The sequence below is a fragment of the Musca vetustissima genome, unplaced genomic scaffold (genome assembly GCF_032173495.1).
Source record: "Musca vetustissima isolate MV318-11 ecotype Yass unplaced genomic scaffold, APGP_CSIRO_Mvet_v1 utg43716, whole genome shotgun sequence".
NCBI lineage: Eukaryota > Metazoa > Arthropoda > Insecta > Diptera > Muscidae > Musca > Musca vetustissima.
The window spans coordinates 51,131-76,520 of NW_026887116.1; the positions used below are offsets into that span (position 1 = coordinate 51,131).

The 25,390-nt window shown below is 35.9% G+C and overlaps 3 protein-coding genes across 3 annotated transcripts; 2 read left to right on the top strand and 1 right to left on the bottom strand.

Annotated features, from left to right (window-relative positions):
* Nucleotides 1-6,412: 6,412 nt before the first annotated feature.
* On the bottom strand, nt 6,413-8,162 carry LOC133334690 (maltase A1-like). The gene is made up of 2 exons (XM_061543020.1): nt 6,686-8,162; nt 6,413-6,626 (listed from the first exon to the last, which is right to left on the bottom strand). Exons 1-2 carry the CDS (start codon nt 7,978-7,980, stop codon nt 6,413-6,415), a joined length of 1,509 nt encoding a protein of 502 aa, XP_061399004.1. The 5' UTR covers nt 7,981-8,162.
* Nucleotides 8,163-9,184: 1,022 nt separating this feature from the next.
* Nucleotides 9,185-10,938, top strand: LOC133334691 (maltase A1-like). The gene is made up of 2 exons (XM_061543022.1): nt 9,185-10,654; nt 10,725-10,938. Exons 1-2 carry the CDS (start codon nt 9,360-9,362, stop codon nt 10,936-10,938), a joined length of 1,509 nt encoding a protein of 502 aa, XP_061399006.1. The 5' UTR covers nt 9,185-9,359.
* Nucleotides 10,939-12,358: 1,420 nt separating this feature from the next.
* Nucleotides 12,359-14,199, top strand: LOC133334692 (maltase A1-like). The gene is made up of 2 exons (XM_061543023.1): nt 12,359-13,926; nt 13,986-14,199. The coding sequence occupies exons 1-2, from the start codon at nt 12,359-12,361 to the stop codon at nt 14,197-14,199; spliced, it is 1,782 nt and encodes a 593-aa protein (XP_061399007.1).
* The last annotated feature ends 11,191 nt before the right edge of the window (nt 14,200-25,390 follow it).

A 25,390-nucleotide genomic window follows, 5' to 3' on the forward strand; every position in this document is an offset into this window, starting at 1 on the left:
TGATTTTCTGGTCGCTCCAGAGGCCGCAATTATGGCCCAAAACTGGTCCGATTTTTTACATGGAGGAGGGGATCGGGCCAAAGAATAAGTATGCCTATTTTGATAAAGATCGGTCCATACTTTGCGGGTCAAATGGACCCTGACTTTTGTGTGAAAAATGGCAAAATTTGTATTCTATGGCGTAAACAATTACTCCTGAAGGACATAGACCCAAGAAGTTGATAGTATATCCAAGAGTAGTGGTTAACCTATAAATTGACACCAATTATATTGTCGTAGATACTTGGATATGGGAGTTACACTTAAATATTTACAGGTGCTTACGTACTCATATTTAGTAGCCCATTACCACAGGCGGAAATATAGCGCTGACCGATTTGAAATTTTCCATGAGGTTCCAGTTGTGGTCAAGGACAGCGCCTACAATTTTCGGTGATGATCACATAATAATTTTTTGGATGAAGTGGACCGAAAACTTTATTTTTTGTTTTTTTTTTCTAGTCGATCTGGACAGTGGTTGATTGTTGAATTAGAGCTGCTGACCCCGATATAGCCTCAATGTCGTTACCTTCGACAATAAGTTCGTCTTTTAGAGCAGTGGAATTAGCAAATGTTGCGACGGATGTATTTTTCTCCCAAGAAATTACGAATCTCAATGACAGTATTGCCATCAGATGTGACGCAGTTAATACAGTTATAACGAACATCACCATACAAACAACGGTGAAGGGAGTCTGGAGAAGTAATTTCAAGGACTGTACTGAATATTAGTAATATTCTGAAAATATATCAGTGTACGGAAGAGGTGCTGTTTACCTCTAATTGGGAAAGAGGGTGCAAATATCACAAAATATTGCCCAGGCTCGGAATAAACATCAGCAAAAGGTTAGAGTTCCGTGTTAGTTGTGTAGGGTATCGCATGGTCGGCCTCGTTTGACTATACTGCTCCGCTCATTGGTTTAAAATATTTTTTTCAAGTAAGTACCAAAGGCGTGGATTTTTATATCCTTCACCACACTGTGGTACAGGGTATTATGTCTCTGTGCATATGTTTGTAACAGGTAAAAGGAAACGAGATAGACACATGGCTCCTTTTAAGAATGTGCATAGAATCTCTTTGTAAGTCGATTTCTACATGTCCGTCCGTCTGTCCATGTTAAATTGTAAACAAAGTACAGGTGGCATTTTTGATTCGAATTGGATGAAATTTGGCACAGCTTCTTTATTCGGCCCAAGGACGAACCCTATTGAAATCGGTAAAAATCGATTCAGATTTAGATATAGCTCCCATGTATATTTTCATCCGTTTAAAGGTAAATAGTGCTCCAAAGTCGCTATATATCCTTCGATTTGCTCGCAATTTGGCAAAGTGTACTAAAATAAGCCTAGAACGATGTGTGTTAAATTTCGTGAAAATCGGTTCAAATTTAGATATAACTCCCATATATATTTTCGTCCGATTTAAGGTAAATGGTGCATCAAAGTCCCTATATATCCTTCGATTTGCACGAAATTTGGCACAGAGTACTAAATTAAGTTTAGAACGATGTGTGTTAAATTTCGTGAAAATCCGTTCAGATTTAGATATAGCTCCCATATATTTTTTCGTCCGATTTAAGGGAACCCCCCCCCCCCCTTCACGATTTTAATTTTTCAAGATTTGCACATATATATTTGAAAATTGAAAAAGGGAGAAAAATAATTTACAAAAATTTTTTGTTGTTGTTTTGTCCTTATTTTTGATGGCGGGCGTGATAACTCCTCACTGGAACATCGGAATCTGAAAATTCCAACGGTGTTGTAAAGAGTACATGTCTGGCTCTCGTATGAACTAGGATTATTGACTTCGCTCTAAAATTAACAAAATGGCGGACCTTTGAAAAAATATTTTTAAAAAATCGCCGAATTTCGACCAAAAACCAAGTTCATACGATCGCTATACACTCACAGAGAAACGTGTACAAATTTGGAATCGATTGGGTTATTAGTTTTTGAGTTATCGTGCCCGCCATTCACAAAAGAGAAAAACGCGTTTAATGTTTGAAAAGCCCTTTAGCCGTCACTTGCTGATGCTGACACAATAAATCGGCTATATCTTCAAGAGGGACATTCTTGAATTAGTGTAGATTCGTATTAAATCAAAAAAATTTTAGACCCCGAGAAGGGGGGGTGGTCTCCTTAAATCGTTTTCCATAAATTTTTCCCATTGTACGCAGACGACTCTAAATCTGCCCGAATGAAATAAAAATGTATCATAGGTTGCAGAAAGACATAAGTGTGCTCCATCGAGGGAACATTGACATGCAATTGTAAGGATACATGTGTACAATACATCCAAAGTGGTGAAGGGTATCATGTAGTCGGCCCAGTCCGATTTTACTACTTTCCTTATTGTTTATTATTATTATTTTAATTAATTATTATATATAATAAATGTATGTAGGAGTTAAATTATATTTTTTATTTATTTTATAATTTATATTATTTTTTCATAATTTATATTATTTATTATATAATTTATATTATTATTTTTTTTCTTTTTTTATTATTATTTTTTTTTTATTTTTGTTATTCATCAAAACTTGACAATTTAATTTGTTATGTTACTTATTGAGCCCGGTAACATAATGAATAATATTGTTAAATATTTAACGAAGCTATTATAACAAAAAATTAGCCAATATAAGCTCAACAAATCGAAGAAGAAGAAAAACAAATTAACACTTCCAATAATCAAAATTAATACTAAATATATTATTTGTATATATAAATTAAAATAAATTAAATGTGTATATTATATAAAATAATAATAAAAATTATTGTAATAATAATGTTGTGTTAAATATTGTGCCACTCTCTCAAAAAAAAAAAAAAAATAATGCTCTTAGGATTTTTTTTTATATAAATAATAACATATTTTTATTTTTATTACTATAGGAAATTTAATTTATTAATTGTTTTTTTTTTTGTAAAAATATATGTATAATATGTTTGCTTATGTTATATACAATAATGGATATATATTATATATGGAGACTATCAAAGATTTATGGAGTTATTTTTGGCAAGTTTTATAAAAACTCCAATAGAAGAAGAGGGTTAAATGTTCTATATTAAAATTTCTAAATTAAATTTTGGGATACTCTGTATATAATTTTCCTATTTATTATTATTGTTATTATTATTATTTTTTTATGTTTTTATTTATATATTTATTTATTTTATTTTATTTATTTATTTTTTTTTTTTTTTTTTTTTTGATTAACTTTGTTCATATGTATGAATTAAATTTTTTTATATATCACTGTGTATCTATTTCTTTATTTTCCAAGATCTTCCATCTTTAAAGATTATATATAAATGTATATATAAAAAATAAAAATATAAATTTCTCCATAGTTTTAAATATATATATATTTATATATAAACAAATATAGTGTTGTTTAGGTTTTTTATTTAAAAAATATTAATAAATATAATTTTATATTAAAAATATATAAAAATGATAGCAAAGCGAATTTTCAATGCAAAAACTAATAAATAATGAGAAATAATAAAATAAAATAAAAAACAAATTTGTAAATAAGCTCACAAGAGTCTAACCAATTTATATAGATAAAATATATTTAATGAAAATTAAAAATAAAAATAAAAAAAAAATATTTATTAAATAAAAAATATGTACACAATATGTATACTTAAAATTAAAAAAAAAATAAAAAATTATATTTAAAAATGAAAATATATAAAATAATTAATAAAAAAAAATTTAAGAAAAACCCCAAATCACTGCTAAATCGAACGTACAGAATACATACACATAAACGAATATCTAGCGTAATTTATTTATATCTAGCATATTTAAAAAAAAAACTAAATAAATTGATATTGTTATTAATTATGTTAACAAAAAATATTTAAAAAAAAAATAATAAAATCGATAATAGTTATATAAATGTCTGTATATTCGTATATATAAAAAGATAAATAAAAGTATTTATTTACTATATACTATATGTTAAGTATAAGTGCTCGTATTTATACATAAGTATTGTGAAATGTGTGAGACAGAAAATGTCAACAAATATAAAATAAGAAAACAAAAAACACAAATAAATATATATATAAAATATAATAAACAAAAAAAACATCTCTAAGATATATATAATACAAAAATCAACAAATTTAATATTGAAAAAATAATAAAAACAAATTGAATGTATTCAAAAATATAAAAACAGAACATTTAATTATTTGGAAGACTAAATTAAAAGGTAAATATTAATGGGATAAAAAATAATGATTTTTGAAAAAATGATTCTTGAAAAATATTTTCAAAAAATTCAATACAATGTTTGATGATTGAAAAAATATTTTAAACCAGTGAGCAGAGCAGTATAGTCGGACGAGGCCGTCCATACGATACCCTACACAACTACCACGGAACTCTAACATTCTGCGGATTTTTATTCCGAACCTGGGCAATATTTCGTGATAGTTGCCCGATAAGAGGTCAACAGCAGCACTACTTCCTTACACTGACATATTTTCCGAATATAATTAATATTCAGTACAGTCCTTCTAATTATTTGTCCATATTCCCTTCACCGTGGGATGTGTTGTGATGTTCGGCTTATAATTGTGGCTTATAGATCGACTCACAAACAAAAAACACACACACAAACAACCAGTAAGGAAAATAGTAAAGTCGAATTGGGCCGACTATTTAATACCCTTCACCACTTTGGGTGTATTCTACATATGTCTCCTAACAGACTCCGCCATTTCGAAAGAACATTGACATGAAATTGAACGAACTTAAATATAAGATCTTTATGCCTTTATGGAACATATGCTAAATTTAATTTCATTGAACCGATTTTCGCGGACGAAATATATATGAGACCTTTATTTAAATCTGGAACGATTTCTTGGGCCAAATAAGTGACATGTGCCAAATTTCATCCAAATCGGATCAAAAATGCGGCCTGTACTTTGTTTAAAAAAATCCATTTACGGACAGACGGACGGACGGACATGCGTAAATCGACTCAGAAAGTGAGTCTATATATATTCTCAAAAGGAAGCATGTATCTATCTCGTTTCCTATTGCCTGTTACAAACATATGCACAAAGACATAATACCCTGTACCACAGTGTGGTGAAGGGTATAAATATCCACGCCTATGTTGGATGCCTGACAAAATATTTTCAAACCAGTGAATGGAGAAGTATAGCCGGACGGGGCCGACCATAGGATACCCTACACAACTACCATGGAAATCTAGCTTTCTTCGGATGTTTATTCCGAGGCTGGACTTTATTTCGTGACAAACAGCACCTCATCCTTACTCTGCCACATTTTACGAATATTGCTAATATTCAGTGCAGTCCTTCTACTTACCTGTCCAAATTCCCTTCATCGTGGTTGTGTTGTGGTGTTCGGCTTTCAATTGTTGTCTATAGATCGACTCGAAAAAAAAAACACAAACAATTAAGTATTCGACCCACTTCATCCCAAAATTATTATCTGATCATCACCGAAAATTATAAGCGTTGTCCTTGACCATAACTGGAACCTCATGGGAAATTGCAAGGCGATCCGCGCTATATTTCCGCCCTCTAGTGTAGTAAGGGGTTACAAAATAATATGTGGATACGTAAGCACCTGTAAATATTTACGTGTAGCACCCACATCCGAGTAGATACGACAATATAATTGGTATCAACTTAAAGTTCAACCACTCCATTTGTATTTACTATCAACTTCTAGGGTCGATGTCCTTCAGGGGTAAATATATACGCCATAGAATACAAATTTTGTCATTTTCACACAAAAGTAAGGGTCTACTTGACCCGCTAAATATTGACCGATCTTTATTAAAACAGACATGTTTATTCTTTGGCGCGATCCCCTTCTCAATGTAAAATTTCACGATGTTCGGGCCATAATTGCGGCCACTGGAGCGACCAAAAATCAGACAAAAATAAAGTTTTTTTGTACATTTCCTCCTTTAAATATTAACCGATTTTTACCAAAAATAATAGGGGTCTTGATTGGCCAGAAACCATCCTACATGCATAAGTTCATGAAGATTGGTCCACAACTGTGGCCTGTATCGTGTTTACAAATTATAATGGACAGACGGACGCACACGCATGTCTAGATCGACTCAGCTAGTCGAGATATGACTATCGGTATACTTAAAGGTGGGTCTAGGACCAATATTTCGCGGCGTTACAAACATTTGGGGCTGCACAAAGCTATAATACCCTGACAACATAGTTGTGTAGGGTATAAAAATCGACGCCTATGACCCTAAAAAGAATCTACGATTTTTAAATATTTAAAAAAGTCACGCTGTTTATTAATCCCTAAATATAACTTTTTTAAAATCGAAAAAATTGTATTTTATTTTGTTCCCAATACCAAAGCCTCTCCTGCTTCCAATGTAACTTCCTTAAGGTTCACCGGAATTCCAGCATATTTCTTTGAGTCCAGACTGCTTATTTTCACATTCATTAATGATGGCAAGGTAACATCGAAATTATCCAATACATTAGCACTCGAAGAAGCTTCACCATAATTAGCCACATACAACAGAGTTTCTTCGCCCGCTAAATATCTGAAATTTCATGAAAATAATTAAATTAAGTAAATAAAAAATAGCATACCCTTGCCCACCTCTTCAGTACAAACACGCCATCACTGAGAGCCTTATATTTATAGGAACCCTGTTGCAAGGTCTTAGACGACTTTCTCAGTTGTACCAATTCCTTGTAGATTTTCAAATGTGATTTATCCGCTTGCGATTCCATTTCCACATTCACTGTTTTGTAATCCTCCGCCAGGGGTAGCCATGTCTTGGGACCATCTGAAAATCCGGCATTTTTCTCAGCACTCCATTGGAAGGGAGTGCGAGTGGGATCACGTGTGTATTTCTCGAAAATATCCTTATTTGAATTACAGGCCGCTGGATCTACGGTATCTTCCCATGATATTTTACCATCAGTCATACCCAATTCCTCACCCTGATAGGTAACACTGGCACCAGGCAGCAGCATCACCAACATATTCATGGCATCTGTGTTGCGTATACCATAACGACTGGCAGCACGACGACGATCATGATTGCCGATTACCCAATTGGCAGTACCTCCAGCTGGCATTTTAGTTAACCAATCATCTACAGCCTTTTGTACATCCTTGGCCTTGAATCCCGTATCCACTTCTGTGATTAAATTGAAATTAAATGGCAGCTCGGCTCCTTTGGTGGTGGAGTTGCCATACATTTGCATGGTATACCATATGGGGGCATAGGTCTCAATGAGCAATACCCTGGTGTCACCACCATGAATGCGTTGATAATCATCCATTACCTTGCGCCATTGATATATCATATCAATGGATTCCGGTTGTATATCCACTTTTTCCATTTTCAAATAGTTACGATCTTCCTTGTCATCTGTTAGGCCACTTACCTCCTCATCGGGGTAAATGCCATTTTCATCTGGTTTTGCTTCAAACAGCAAAGTGGCAGCATCAATACGAAAACCATCCACCCCCATGTCCAACCAATACCTCAGCACCCGTTTCATTTGTTCCACCACATCGGGATTGCGATAATTCAAATCGGCCTGTTGCACCGCAAATTGATGGAGATAGTATTGTTGTCTCTGATCATTCCATTGCCAGGCACTGCCACGAAAACCGGATAACCAATTGCTAGGAGGCTGCCTCTGACCCTTCTCATCCACCTTGCCATTAGACCACACATAATAATCTTCATAGCCCCGTTCACGATTCACCGATTTCTTGAACCATTCATTTTCCGTACTCGAATGATTGGGAACAAAATCCAAAATGATTTTCAGTCCCAATTCTTTGGCTTTTGTTAGAAGATTCCTGAAATCATCCAGGGTACCATATTCGGGTTGAATGTCAAAGAAGTTGGAGATGTCATAACCAAAATCCACCATGGGTGAGGTAAATATGGGTGACAGCCAGGCTGCGGTCACCCCAATATCCTTGAGATATTCCAATTTAGAGGTAATACCTTTTAAATCACCAATACCATCACCATCAGAATCCTTAAAGGATCGTGGATAAATTTGATAAAATTGTGCCGATTGCCACCAGTCCTGAACAACTTCTGCGGTGGTAACTTCCTGACATTGTTCACTGGGTTGATGGAACAAAGTCAGGAGGGTTATGAGGCCGAATAACGCACTTAGCCTTGGTCTCTTCTCCATGTTTACTGAAATGCAATGAAGGTGTTGACGGGACTTATATATGGCAATTGAGGGGAATAGAGAGAGATATTCTGGAGTGTTTATGGGAATTCCTGAAGTGTACAATAGGAAAAACATTGCAGATTGATAAGGTATAATTGATCATGTTAATCTCTATTTAAGTGGTAATTATGAAGTGCCTCTATTACATGGCATGTGGACATGACAGGTACACTCATTGCCCTACTCAATGCAAGTAAACCCTGAAAAGTTACATGGAAAGCCATTAGACCAAACCTGGGTCTAAGGACCCACATTGAAAAAATATTTTTAAAAAAAAATCCAAGCCTTTGGAAAGACCTTGATTTTTTTTTTAAATCTAAGGCCTTAGGTAAGACCTTAAAAAAATATTTTTTAAAAAAAATCCAAGGCCTTTGGAAAGACCTTGATTTTTTTTTTTAAATCTAAGGCCTTAGGTAAGACCTTAAAAAAATATTTTTAAAAAATCCACGCCTTTGGTAAGACCTTAAAAAAATATTTTTAAAAAATCCACGCATTTGGTAAGACCTTAAAAAAATATTTTTAAAAAATCCAAGGCCTTTGTTCCGACCATCCTAATATTTCTACATATTTTTATTTACATAAATATATTTGTAAAGGTTGTGCTATTGTTTGCACATTAACTTTAATTGTTTATAAGAGGATTTTTCGTTTTGAATGACAATTATCTGAAAAGTGTTTGTATTTTTATCAGAAATCAAATCGAAAAAAATTCAGCCAGGAAAAGCTCACTTCATAAGCTGACAAAAAAATTTATATAAACCCCCTTCAAAATAAAAATCCCTGTTAGTATAGCAAAAATGTTCCGGCACATTATAATACGTTATCTCATTGTCGCTCTACTGACCTTGGTATATCCATCACAGCAATGTCAGGATCCCACTGAAGTAGCTGAAGTGTCAAAAGATTGGTGGGAAACGGCTCAATTTTATCAAATCTATCCACGATCCTTTAAAGATTCCGATGGTGATGGTATTGGTGATTTAAAGGGTATTACTTCCAAATTGGAATATCTCAAGGATATTGGAGTCACCGCAGCCTGGCTCTCGCCCATTTTTGCCTCACCTATGGTGGATTTTGGTTATGACATTTCAAACTTTTTTGAAATCCAACCAGAATATGGTACCCTCGACGATTTTCGTGAGCTAATTGCCAAAGCCAACGAATTGAATTTGAAGATAATTTTGGATTTTGTACCGAATCATTCGAGTAATGAAAATGAGTGGTTCAAAAAATCGGTGAAACGTGAGCGAGGCTATGAGGATTTCTATGTGTGGGCCGATGCTAAAATGGGTGCGGATGGCCAGAGACAACCTCCCAGCAATTGGTTGCAATTTTTCCGTGGCAGTGCCTGGGAATGGAATGACGAAAGGCAACAATATTACCTTCACCAATACACAGTACAGCAACCAGATTTGAATTATCGCAATCCCGATGTGGTGGAACAAATGAAAAGGGTGTTGAGATATTGGTTGGATCAGGGTGTGGCTGGTTTCCGTATTGATGCTGTGCCGGCCTTGTTTGAAGTGGAACCCAATGAAAATGGCATTTATCCTGATGAGGAGGTGAGTGGTCTGACGGATGACAAAGATGATAGGACCTACTTGAAAAACGAACTTTTGGAAAATCAACCGGAAACCATTGATATGATCTATCAATGGCGTAAGGTAATGGATGATTATAAAAGGATTCACGGAGGCGATACAAGGGTTCTCCTCATCGAAACCTATGCCCCTGCTTGGTATACTATGGAAATGTATGGCAACTCCACCACCGAGGGTGCAGAATTGCCTTTTAATTTCAATTTAATCACTGAAGTGGATACTGGATTTACCGCCCAAGATATCTACAAGGCCGTCGATGATTGGCTGAGTCAAATGCCAGCAGGACGTACTGCCAATTGGGTAATCGGCAATCATGATCGACGTCGGGCAGCCAGTCGTTATGGACCACAGAATATAGATGCCATGAATATGTTGGTAATGCTGCTGCCCGGTGCCAGTGTTACCTATCAGGGTGAGGAGTTGGGTATGACAGATGGTGAGATATCATGGGATGATACTGTGGATCCAGCGGCCTGCAACTCCAGCCCTGATACTTATGAGAAATTTACTCGAGATCCTTGTCGCACTCCCTTCCAATGGAATGGCGAGAAAAATGCCGGATTTTCAGATGGTCCCAAGACATGGCTACCACTGGCGGAGGATTACAAAACAGTGAATGTCGAAATGGAATCGCAAGCGGATAAATCTCATTTGAAAATCTACAAACAATTGGTGGAGCTGAGAAAGACGTCCAAGACCTTGCAACAGGGTTCCTACAGATATAAGGCCCTTGATGAAGGGGTATTTGTGCTAAAGAGGTGGAATGTTTGAAATTTGATTTTATATATAAAAATTAATTTAAAAAATATTTTTTTTTATATATTTCAGATATTTATCGGGAGAGGACACCCTGCTGTTTGTGGCCAATTTTGGTGGAGCCAGCAAAAATGTGAATTTATTGGATAATTTCGATAAGACCCTCTCCGACTCAATGAGTGTCGTTATAAGCAGTTCGAATTCAAACAAATATGCCGGTATACCCACATCGGGTAAACTGATTTCTTTGGATGCCGGAGAAGCTTTGGTTTTAAAGGCCAATTAAAATAAGAATTAAAAATAAAAGCAAAGCCTGGAAATAAAAATATTTTTTAAGGTGTGGATTTTTTAAAAATACTTTACAAGGGCTTACATTAGGCGTGCATTTTTTAAAAATATTTTTTAAAATAGCCAACATCGGCGTGGACTTTTTAAAATGTTTTTTTTACCAGGGCCTATATAAGACGTGGATTTGTAGCCCCAACAGGTGATCGGTATACTTAAAAGTGGTCGTAGACCCAAATTTAAGTATACCGATCGTCATATCTCGACTAGCTGAGTCTATCTAGACATGTGTGTCCGTCCGTCTGTCTATTATAATGTGTAAACACGATACAGGCCACAGTTATGGACCAATCTGCATGTAGGATGGGTTCTGGGCAATGAAGACGCCTATTGTTTTTGGTAAAGATCGTTTAATATTTAGGGGATGAAATGGACCAAATTCTTAATTTTTGTCGGTATTTCTGGTCGCTCCAAGGGCCGCAATTATAGCCCGAACATCTCGAAATTTATAAAGAATGATAAAGATCGGTCAATATTTAGCGGGTCAAATTGACCCTGACTTCTGTGTGAAAAATTACAAAATTTGTATTCTCTTGTGTATATATTTACTCCTGAGGGACATAGACCCCATAAGTTGATAGCATATCCAAGAGGAGTGGTTGACCTCTAAATTGATACAAATTATATTATAGTATGTACTCGGATGTGGGAGTTATACCTAAATATTTACAGGTGCTTACGTATTCATATATAGTAGCCCATTACCACACCAGAGGGCGAAAATATAGAGCTGAACGTTTTGAAATTTTCCATCAGGATCCTCATGGATCCTATAATTTTTTGTGTTTGTTTTTCGAATCGATTTATAGGTCACAATTGAAAGCCGAACATCACAACACAACCCACGGTGAAGGGAATCTGAACAATTAATTAGAAAGGCGGTACTGAATATTACTAATATTTATTGACCTCCAGTCGGTCAAAAGGATGCAATTATCGGAAAATATTGCCCAAGCTCGGAATATAGAACCACACAAAGTTAGATTTTCGCGGAAGTTGTGTAGGGTATCATATGGTCGGCACCGTCCGCCTACACTGCTCACTGCGCTCACTGGTTTAAAAATATTTTTTTCATGTAGCTACCAAAGGCGTGAATTTTTTTTATTTTGGGTTTTTAAAAATATTTTTTAAGGGATTTAAAAAAAAAATATTTTTTGTTGTGTTAGCCAACATCTTGTGTTGATGGTACTTAATAATTACCACTTAAATATCGATACATGTGATTAACTTATCAAGTCTTTATGTTTTTTTCTACGGGCACACTGCAATATTTACCAGAAACACTCGAGAATTTTTTGGTTTATTCACCTCAAAAACCACATATAAGTTCCATCAACAGCTTCATTGCATTTCAGTAAAAAATGGAAAAGAGACCAAGGCTAAGTGTGTTCTTTGGCGTCATAACCCTTTTGACTTTGTTCCATCAACCCAGTGAACAATGTCAGGAAGTTAACACCGCAGAAGTTGTTCAGGACTGGTGGCAAACCGCACAATTTTATCAAATTTATCCGCGATCTTTTAAGGATTCCGATGGTGATGGTATTGGTGATTTGAAAGGTATTACCTCTAAATTGGAATATCTCAAGGATATCGGAGTCACCGCAGCCTGGCTATCACCTATCTTTACCTCGCCCTTGGTCGATTTTGGTTACGACATTTCCAACTTCTTTGACATACAACCCGAATATGGTACCCTGGATGATTTCAGGGATCTACTAACGAAAGCCAAGCAATTAGGTATGAAAATCATTTTGGATTTTGTTCCCAATCATTCGAGCACCGAAAATGAATGGTTCAAGAAATCGGTGAATCGTGAACGGGGCTATGAGGATTATTATGTGTGGTCCAATGGCAAGGTGGATGAGAAGGGTGAGAGACAGCCTCCAAGCAATTGGTTATGTACTTTTCGTGGCAGTGCTTGGCAATGGAATGATCAAAGGCAGCAGTACTACCTCCATCAATTTGCTGTACAACAGGCGGATTTGAATTATCGTAACCCCGATGTGGTGGAGCAAATGAAACGGGTGCTGAGATATTGGCTGGACATGGGTGTTGATGGTTTTCGTATTGATGCTGCCACTGCACTTTTTGAAGCTGAACCCGATGCGAATGGCATCTATCCCGATGAAGAGGTGAGTGGCGTCACAGATGATAAAGACGATCGGAAGTATTTGAAAACGGAAAAAGTGGATTTACAACCGGAATGTATTGATATGATCTACCAATGGCGCCAGGTAATGGATGATTATCAAAGGATCCATGGTGGTGACACCAGGGTATTGCTAATTGAGACCTATGCTCCCATGGAGTATACTATGCAAATGTATGGCAACTCCACCACCAAGGGAGCAGAGCTACCATTTAATTTCAATTTAATCACTGAAGTGGATACCGGATTCAAGGCCAAGGATGTGCAGAAAGCTGTCGATGATTGGTTAACCAATATGCCAGCGGGAGGTACTGCCAATTGGGTAATCGGTAATCATGATCGTCGTCGTGCAGCCAGTCGTTATGGTATACGTAACACAGATGCCATGAATATGTTGGTAATGTTCCTGCCTGGGGCCAGTGTTACCTATCAGGGTGAGGAATTGGGTATGACTGATGGTAAAATATCATGGGAAGACACGTTGGATAACCTGGCCTGTAATTCAAATCCGGATATTTTTGAGACAATTACACGTGATCCCTGCCGCACTCCGTACCAATGGAGTGCCGAGAAAAATGCCGGATTTTCGGATGGTCCGAAGACATGGCTACCTTTGGCTGAGGATTATAAAACGGTGAATGTGGAAATGGAATCGAAGGCGGAGAAATCTCATTTGAAAATCTATAAACAAATGGGGGAACTGAGAAAGTCGTCCAAGACCTTGCAACAGGGTTCATATAAATATAAGGCCCTCAGTGATGGGGTGTTTGTAGTGAAGAGGTGGGCAACGGAATGCGGTTTTTTTATTTACATAAATTAATTTGTTTTATAAATTGCAGATATTTAGCAGGCGAGGAAAGTCTTTTGTATGTGGCCAATTACGGTGAGACTCCTTCAAGTGTAAATGTGTTGGAAAATTTCGACGGCACCCTGCCATCTTCAATGAATGTGAAAATAAGCAGTCTGGACTCAAAGAAAAAAGCTGGGAGTACGGTGACTCTTAAGGAAGTTACGCTGGAAGCAGGAGAGGCATTAGTATTGGGAACGGAGTAGAATACAAGACTTTTGAATAATAAATAAAGAAATAAATGGAAAAATTTGTTTTTTTTGTTTTTTTTTTTTTTTTTTTTTTTTTTTGAAAGGAAAATTTGTCTCACATGATGGTAGACCTTGAAAATAAATTTTTAAAAAATCCACGCCTAATGGAAGACCTTGAAAATTAATTTTTAAAAAATCCACGCCTGATGGAAGACCTTGAAAATTAATTTTTAAAAAATCCACGCCTGATGGAAGACCTTGAAAATTAATTTTTAAAAAAATCCACGCCTGATGGAAGGCCTTGAAAATTAATTTTTAAAAAATCCACGCCTGATGGAAGACCTTGAAAATTAATTTTTAAGAAATCCACGCCTGATGGAAGACCTTGAAAATTAATTTTTAAAAAATCCACGCCTGATGGAAGACTTGAAAATTAATTTTTAAAAAATCCACGCCTGATGGAAGACCTTGCAAATGCATTTTTAAACCAGTAAGGAAAGTAGTAAAGTCGGACGGGGCCGACTTTATGATACCCTTCACCACTTTGGGTGTATTCAACAGGACCATTAAAATCAAATTGGATGAACTAAAATAGTTGATATTTATTTAAATGTGAATCTACCTAGATATATCCATAAAGTATGTAAATCGACTTCAAACAAATATAAATAGGTCATCCGTTGGGCTATGTCTGTACTTCTAGAAAACGCAACTACGTAATTCTATGCTAAATTTTGTAAGTTGTGCAAAATTTGATGTCAATCTGACTAACATGAGGAGTTTGATGCCCAATTTACTTGAAACCGGGGGAAAATATATATGGAAGCTCTATCCAAATATTAAGCGTTAGGTTGTTCACAGGATAGGTTGTTCTAATTTCAGAAAGTTTTGTTCCTATCAGCCTATTGGTTCCTTGGTGCGTCAATTACTTAAAATCAATCTATAATAAAAGGGAGCTATATATAAATCTGGACCGATTTTCACGAAAAAAACAGACATAACTCTAGGCTCAATTCAGTACGTTATGCCACATTTCGTGCAAATCGAAAGGTATATAGCGACTTTGGTGCACCATTTACATGAAATCGGACGAAACTATATATGGGAGCTATATAGAAATCTGGACCGATTTTCTCGAAACTTGGCAGATATCACTCTAGGCTCATTTCAGTACGTTATGGCAAATCTCTTGCAAATCGAAGGATATATAGGGACTTTGGTGCACCATTTACATGAAGTCGGACGAAACTATATATGGGAGCTATATATAAATCTGGACCGATTTTCTTGAAACTTGGCAGACATCACTCTATGCTTAATTCAGTACGTTATGCTAAATCTCTTGCATATCGAAGGATATATAGGGACTTTGGTGCACCATTTACATTAAATCGGACGAAACTATATATGGGAGGTATATCTAAATCTGAACCGATTTTCTCAAAACTTGGCAGACATGACTCTAGGCTCAACTCAGTACGTTATGCCAAATTTCGTGCAAATCGAAAGGTATATAGCGACTTTGGTGCACCAGTTACATGAAATCGGACGAAACTATATATGGGAGCTATATAGAAATCTGGACCGATTTTCTCGAAACTTGGCAGATATAACTCTAGGCTTAATTCAGTAGGTTATGCCAAATTTCGTGCAAATCGAAAAATATATAGGGACTTTGGGGCACCATTTACATTAAATCGGACGAAACTATATATGGGAGGTATATCTAAATCTGAACCGATTTTCTCAAAACTTGGCAGACATGACTCTAGGCTCAACTCAGTACGTTATGCCAAATTTCGTGGAAATCGAAAGGTATATAGCGACTTTGGTGCACCAGTTACATGAAATCGGACGAAACTATATATGGGAGCTATATATAAATCTGGACCGATTTTCACGAAACTTGGCAAACATAATTCTAGGCTCAATTCAGTACGTTATGCCAAATTTGGTGCAAATCGAAGGATATATAGGGACTTTGGTGCACCATTTACATGAAATCGGACGAAACTATATATGGGAGCTATATATAAATCTGGACCGATTTTCACGAAACTTGGCAGACATAATTCTAGGCTCAATTCAGTACGTTATGCCAAATTTGGTGCAAATCGAAGGATATATAGGGATTTTGGTGCACCATTTACATGAAATCGGACGAAACTATATATGGGAGCTATATCTAAATCTGGACCGATTTTCACGAAAATTGGCAGACATCATTCTAGACCTAAATGATTAGGCTGTACCAAATTTCGTGCAAATCGAAAGATATATAGGGATCGTTTACATTAAATCGGTTAAATATATATATGGGAGCTATATCTAAATCTGAACCGATTTTTCCCAATTTCAATAGGGTTCGTCCTTGGGCCGAATAAGTGACCTATACCAATTTTCATCCAATTCGGGTAATAAATGCGGCCTGTACTTTGTTTACAATTTAACATGGACAGACAGACGGACAGACGGACAGACGGACAGACGGACGGACGGACGGACGGACATGCATAAATCGACTTAGAAAGTGATTCTATGCATATTCTCAAAAGGAACCATGTGTCTATCTCGATTATTTTTGCCTGTTACAAACATATGCACAAAGACATAATACCCTGTACCACAGTGTGGTGAAGGGTATAAAAATCCACGCCTAATGGAAGACCTTGAAAATGAATTTTTAAAAAATCCAAGCCTGATGGAAGACCTTGAAAATTAATTTTTAAAATTCCACGCCTGATGGAAGACCTTGAAAATTAGTTTTTAAAAAATCCACGCCTGATGGAAGAGCTTGAAAATTAATTTTAAAAAAAAACCACGCCTGATGGAAGACCTTGAAAATTAATTTTTAAAAAATCCACGCCTGATGGAAGACCTTGAAAATTAGTTTTTAAAAAATCCACGACTGATGGAAGACCTTGAAAATTAATTTTTAAACCAGTAAGGAAAGTAGTAAAGTCGGACGGGGCCGACTTTATGATACCCTTCACCACTTTGGGTGTATTCAACAGGACCATTAAAATCAAATTGGATGAACTAAAATAGTTGATATTTATTTAAATGTGAATCTACCTAGATATATCCATAAAGTATGTAAATCGACTTCAAACAAATATAAATAGGTCATCCGTTGGGCTATGTCTGTACTTCTAGAAAACGCAACTACGTAATTCTATGCTAAATTTTGTAAGTTGTGCAAAATTTGATGTCAATCTGACTAACATGAGGAGTTTGATGCCCAATTTACTTGAAACCGGGGGAAAATATATATGGAAGCTCTATCCAAATATTAAGCGTTAGGTTGTTCACAGGATAGGTTGTTCTAATTTCAGAAAGTTTTGTTCCTATCAGCCTATTGGTTCCTTGGTGCGTCAATTACTTAAAATCAATCTATAATAAAAGGGAGCTATATATAAATCTGGACCGATTTTCACGAAAAAAACAGACATAACTCTAGGCTCAATTCAGTACGTTATGCCACATTTCGTGCAAATCGAAAGGTATATAGCGACTTTGGTGCACCATTTACATGAAATCGGACGAAACTATATATGGGAGCTATATAGAAATCTGGACCGATTTTCTCGAAACTTGGCAGATATCACTCTAGGCTCATTTCAGTACGTTATGGCAAATCTCTTGCAAATCGAAGGATATATAGGGACTTTGGTGCACCATTTACATGAAGTCGGACGAAACTATATATGGGAGCTATATATAAATCTGGACCGATTTTCTTGAAACTTGGCAGACATCACTCTATGCTTAATTCAGTACGTTATGCTAAATCTCTTGCATATCGAAGGATATATAGGGACTTTGGTGCACCATTTACATTAAATCGGACGAAACTATATATGGGAGGTATATCTAAATCTGAACCGATTTTCTCAAAACTTGGCAGACATGACTCTAGGCTCAACTCAGTACGTTATGCCAAATTTCGTGCAAATCGAAAGGTATATAGCGACTTTGGTGCACCAGTTACATGAAATCGGACGAAACTATATATGGGAGCTATATAGAAATCTGGACCGATTTTCTCGAAACTTGGCAGATATAACTCTAGGCTTAATTCAGTAGGTTATGCCAAATTTCGTGCAAATCGAAAAATATATAGGGACTTTGGGGCACCATTTACATTAAATCGGACGAAACTATATATGGGAGGTATATCTAAATCTGAACCGATTTTCTCAAAACTTGGCAGACATGACTCTAGGCTCAACTCAGTACGTTATGCCAAATTTCGTGGAAATCGAAAGGTATATAGCGACTTTGGTGCACCAGTTACATGAAATCGGACGAAACTATATATGGGAGCTATATATAAATCTGGACCGATTTTCACGAAACTTGGCAAACATAATTCTAGGCTCAATTCAGTACGTTATGCCAAATTTGGTGCAAATCGAAGGATATATAGGGACTTTGGTGCACCATTTACATGAAATCGGACGAAAATATATATGGGAGCTATATATAAATCTGGACCGATTTTCACGAAACTTGGCAGACATAATTCTAGGCTCAATTCAGTACGTTATGCCAAATTTGGTGCAAATCGAAGGATATATAGGGATTTTGGTGCACCATTTACATGAAATCGGACGAAACTATATATGGGAGCTATATCTAAATCTGGACCGATTTTCACGAAAATTGGCAGACATCATTCTAGACCTAAATGATTAGGCTGTACCAAATTTCGTGCAAATCGAAAGATATATAGGGATCGTTTACATTAAATCGGTTAAATATATATATGGGAGCTATATCTAAATCTGAACCGATTTTTCCCAATTTCAATAGGGTTCGTCCTTGGGCCGAATAAGTGACCTATACCAATTTTCATCCAATTCGGATAATAAATGCGGCCTGTACTTTGTTTACAATTTAACATGGACAGACAGACGGACAGACGGACAGACGGACAGACGGACGGACGGACGGACGGACATGCATAAATCGACTTAGAAAGTGATTCTATGCATATTCTCAAAAGGAACCATGTGTCTATCTCGATTATTTTTGCCTGTTACAAACATATGCACAAAGACATAATACCCTGTACCACAGTGTGGTGAAGGGTATAAAAATCCACGCCTGATGGAAGACCTTGAAAATTAATTTTTAAAAAATCCACGCCTGATGGTAGACCTTGAAAATTAATTCTTAAAAAATCCACGCCTGATGGAAGACCTTGAAAATTAATTTGTAAAATTCCACGCCTGATGGTAGACCTTAAAAATTATTTTAAAATTCCACGCCTGATGGAAGACCTTGAAAATTAATTTTTAAAAAATCCACGTCTGATGGAAGACCTTGAAAATTAATTAGAAAAAATAGATTTTCATTAAAATCTAAAGTCCTTTAGGTAGTCCTTGATTTTTTTAATCATCCTCTTAAATCATAGTAAGAAATTTTTTTCTCTCCTAATTATTGCACCTTGAAAATCTTAAAATTTCATTCCTCTTTAAAATAACACCAACAAAAAAATTAACCTTCATCTAATTTGTATGCTGAGTGAATACCACGTGTCGCAACTCAAACCCTAACCGTTCGCTTTTAGACAAAGTAAGCCTTCAACTTCAGTTGGCGACCTTTTTTAATTACCCCTCAAGAAAAAAATGCCAAGCGCAAAGAAAAAAATCCCCAGAGATTCCAAACATTAGTCTTTATTTGTTGGCCCAGCAATTCCTCTTCTTCTTTATTTGTTTTTGAGGTTGAATGCGGCCTAAAGAGAAACAAATTCTTTTTCCGAACTCTTGAAGGCGGCGGTGAATTTCTTTCGCCGTTATCCCTTTAATGAATTAACGTATCGAAAAATAATAATGGTGTTGAAAGTTGATAACGGGCAAAGGTTGGCAGACAAATGTTATTGAGAGAGGCAAATTAAAAAACAAAATTGGGAGGAAAGAAGCCAAGGAAGAGGAGAACTGCCAGTGTCATTTTTATGCCACACATGTCTGCTGCTGCTGTCCTTTATGGTAAAACTTTTTTATGAACTTTTGTAAATATTTTGTCTACTTTGGGAAAATGTTTAATATTCTTAAAGAAAATCTGAAGGAAATCTTTGAACGAATTTTAAAGTAATTTAAACAAAAAATCAGGACATATTATTTCGCGAAATATTGGTCCTAGACCCAACTTTAAATATACCGAACGTCATATCTCGACTAGCTGAGTCGATCTAGACATGTGTGTCCGTCCGTCCGTCTGTCCATTATATTTTGTAAACACGATACAGGCCACAGTTATGAACCAATCTTCACGAAATTTTGCATGTAGGAAGGGTTCGGCCCAATGGAGACGCCTATTGTTTTTGGTAAAGATCGTTTAATATTTAGGGGATGAAATGGACCAAATACTTAATTTTTGTCGGTTTTTCTGTCGCTCCAGAGTTCGCAATACTGGGACACACACAGTGAATTTTTAAATGGAGAAGGGGATCGGGTCAAAGAATAAGCATGCCTGTTTTGATAAAGATCGGTCAATATTTAGCGGGTCAAATGGACCCTGATTTTTGTGTGAAAAATGTATCCTATGGCGTATATATTTACTCCTGAAGGATATAGACCCAAGAAGTTGACAGTATATCGAAGAGGAGTGGTTGGCCTTTAAATTGATACCAATTATATTGCCGTATGTAATCGGATGTGGGAGTTACACTTAAATATTTACTGGTGCTAACGTATTCATATATTATTTATGACCACACTAGAGGGCGGAAATATAGCGCTGATCGCTTTGAAATTTTCCATGAGGTTCGGGTTATGGTCAAGGACAACGCCTATAATTTTAGTTGATGATCACATAAAAAATTTGAGATGAAGTGGACCGAACACATAATTTTTTGTCATTTTTCCAGACGATTTATAGGCCTCAAGCCGAACATCACAACACAACCCAAGGTGAAGGGAATATGGACAAGCAATTTGAAGGACTGCACTGAATATTAGTAATATTCGGTAAAAAAGTCAGTGTAAGGAAGAGGTTCTGTTTAGCTCCAATCCGGCAAAGAGGTTGCAACTTTCACGAAATATTGCCCAGGCTCGGAATAAAAATCTGCAGAAAGTAAGAGTTCCTTGATAGTTGTGTAGGGTATCGTATGGTCGGCTCCGACCGACTATATTGCTCCGCTCACTGGTTTGAAATTATTTTTCATGGCCTATCATTAGACGAATATTTTTTTTGTATACCCTTCACAACACTGTGGTACAGGATATTATGTCTTTGTGCATATGTATGTATCAGGCAAAAGGAATTTTGAGAATATGCATAGAATCACTTTCTGAGTCGATTTATGTATGTCCGTCCGTCCGCCCATGTATTTTTGTGAGCAAAGTACAGGTCGCATTTATGATCCGAATTGGATGAAATTTGGCACAGCCAATTTGTTTGGCCCAAGGACGAATCCTATTGAAATTGGGAAAAATCGGTTCTGATTAGATATAGTTCCCGTATATAGTTTCGTCCGATTTAAGGTAAATGGGGCACCAAAGTCCCTATAAATCTCTCGATTTGCACGAAATTTGGCATAGAGTTCTGAATTAGGTCCAGAATGATGTGTGCTAAGTTTCGTGGATATCGGTTCAGATTTAGATAAAGCTCCCATATATAGATTTTCCCGATTTTATATAAATGGTACAAAAAAGTCCTTAAATATCCTTCTATTTACACGAAATGTTGCATAGTGTACTGCATTGAGTTTAGAATGACGTGTGCCAAGTTTCGAGAAAATCGGGTCAGATTTATATATAGCTCCCATATATATTTCCGTCCGATCTAAGGTAAATGGAGCTCCAAAGTCCCTATATATTTTCCGATTTGCACGAAATTTGGCATAGGGTACAGAATTAGGTCCCGAATGATGTGTGCAAAGTTTCGTGAAAATCGGTTCTGATTTAGATATAGTTCCCATATATAGGTTTGACCGATTTTATGTAAATGGTGCACCAAAGTATATATCTTTCGATTTGCACGAAATTTTGCGTAATATACTGAGTTGAGTCTAGATCGATGTGTGACAAGTTTCGTTTCGAAAATCGGTTCAGATTTAGATATAGTTCCCATATATATATTTTCGTCCGATTTTAAGTAAATGGTCCACCAAAGTTCGATTTTCACGAAATTTTGCACAGCGTGAAATGAACTAGGTCTAGAGTGATGTGTGTAAAGTTTCCTTAAAATCGTTTCGGATTTAGAAATAGCTCCCATATATATTTTCGTCCGATATTATGTAAATAGTCCACCAAAGTCCCTGTATATGTTTCGATTTGCACGAAATTTGGCATAGCGCAATGAATTAGGTCTAGGCTGATGTGTATTATGTTTCCTGAAAATCTGTTCAGATTTAGATATAGTTTCTATATCTGACAAAATGAAAAATTTAGTATGGGTTGCTGAATGACATGTTTATGGTTCCAATTTCATTTTACTGGTCCTTTAAAAATGCGACGTATGTTAGGATTCATCTGTTGCAAATACCCAAAGTTGTGAAGGGTATCATATAGTCGGCCCAGTTCGACTTTACTACTTTCCTTACTGGTTTAAAACTTACTTTTTAAAGCCTATCCTAGGGCGTGGATTTTTTAAAACTTATTTTTCATTTCTCATTCCATTTGAATGTTAAATGTTACTGGTGAAATGCTCTACCACATTTTCCAGTGAATTTGAAACTGAGGATTTTATGCTTATTGGTAAGTTTGCTCGTTTGCTTCATTTTGACATCGAAATCATTAACTTTGATTGATCATCGATGGAAAAAAATAAATCATGAACATTTTGCTTCTCCGAATTGATGACTGAAAAAACTCCGCTGTTAAGTATTGAAACACGAGTTTCTAGCTTTCAAAGGCTCTGTAGCAGTCATAAAGGGAAATTGTCTTGTTGGAACAAATACATACACACCACTCGCACACACACACACATAGAAGGAACGATTTTGTCAGTTAGATTGTAAGGGTGGCTGAATGGGTATGTGTGTGTGTGTGTGTGCTTTTGATGTATTTGTTTTTTCCTTTAATGGGAATTATTGCCATCATCGTCATTATAATGATTTCGCAAGTCGTTGTTTTTTTTTTCTTTGAAAAATTTACGATGGAGTTTTTTTTATTTTCCGTGCCATGTCTTATTACATTTTCCATTGCCGAACACACATACACCCACACAGACAGATAACAACAAAAAAACATTAAACATCTTTTGTTCTTTTTTTTACATGCTTCGAAGAGGGTAGAGATATTTCCTTATTTTTAATGAACGTGAAAGTAGAGTAGGATGTGTGGAGGGTAGATTTTGAAAAATTTCAAGCCACACACCACCACCATAAAATTTCTTTTATGAGATTAATTTGTATATTTTGCCAAAAAAAAATACAAATTTGTAATGACTGATTTCAAATACAATTCAACCAGCTGCCGTAGGACACCACCCACACACCTTCACATCCTCGGAGCTTTTATGCCACAAGCGACAACAATAACGACACTTCACCTTAAATTAAAATGGTGAAAATTTATTCCGAATCTTAATGACTTTTTCCTGATTTATTTCTTGTTCACACTCACACACAGACACATATGAGATCCTAAGGATGTGGCACTGATTTTGCTAACAAGGTGTCAGACAATGTGAATTTATTTAAAGGAGGAAAATGTCTTGGCTGAAAATTTGAGCTGACACACAAATAAAGGACGCTATTAGATCAAAGTGAAAATTGAGATATACTTAAATGAGAGTGACACAGATGCGGGTGTTTTATTTACAGTAATTTATTAGGAAATAATTGCAGAAATTCCAATTCGAAGATAAATTTCAAAAATTAAATTATCATGAAATAAATCCACAAATTAAACCAGTAAGGAAAGTAGTAGAGTTGGACTGGACCGACTATATGGTTATTGTTTTGTTGTTGATTTTTGTAATTAAAGAGAAGTCCTTATTTTTGATGGCGGGCATGATAACTCCTCACTGGAACATCGGAATCCGAAAATTCCAACGGTGTTAGCATGAGTACATATCTGGCTCTCATATGAACTAGGATTATTGACTTCGCTCTAAAATTAACAAAATGGGGGACCTTTGAAAACATATTTTTGGAAAATCGCCGATTTCTTCACCGATTGGATTTATCCTAGTTCATACGATAGCTATACACTCACAGAGAAACGTGTACAAATTTGGTATCGATTGGGTTATTAGTTTTTGAGTTATCGTGCCCGCCATTCGCAAAAGATAAAAACGCGTTTAAAGTTTGAGAAGCCCCTCAGCCGTCACTTGATGCTAACACAACAAATCGGCTATATCTTCCAGAGTTCTTGAGATTTACACTTGAAATTTTGTAGGGACATTCTTGAATTAGTGTAGATTCGAATTAAATCAAAAAAAAATTTGACCCCGAGAATGGGGGGGTCCCCTTAAAGCAAACTTGACACACGCTATTCGGTATGCTGCACTGTTTAAAATTTAATATCAATCAAACACCCATTGATTATTTGGTGTACAATAAACATGAATAAGTCGAAGTTATATATGGAAGCTATGCTATATCTATATCTGAACCGATTTCAAGGAAAATTGCCAGAGATTGATTTATATTAACTTCAGTACGTTGTGTCAATCGGCCTAGCTATGGATATTTAGGTGTATGTAAATCTGAACAGATTTTCACGAAACTTTGCACACATAATTCGAGACCTAATTCAGCATTTACATAAAATGGGACGAAAATATATATGGAAGTTATCTGAACCGATTTTCACAAAACTTTGCACACATTATTCTAGACCGATTTTCACAAAACTTGGCACACATCATTCTGGACATAAGTCAGTACGCTGTGCCAAATTTCGTGCAAATCGAAAGATGTATAGGGAATTTGGTGCCTATATCGAACGGAAATATATATGGGAGCTATATCTAAATCTGAACCGATTTTCTTGAAACTTGACACACATCGGTCTAGACTCAACTCAGTATACTACGCAAAATTTCGGGCAAATCTAATGATATAGAGGGACTTTGGTGCACCATTTACCTTAAATCGGACGAAAATGTATATGGGAGCTATATTTAAATTTAAACCGATTTTCCCGAAAATTACCACACATCATTCTAGGCTTAATTCAGTATGACACGCAAAATTTCGTGCAAATCAAATTATATATAAGGACTTTGATGCACCGTTTATATAAAATCG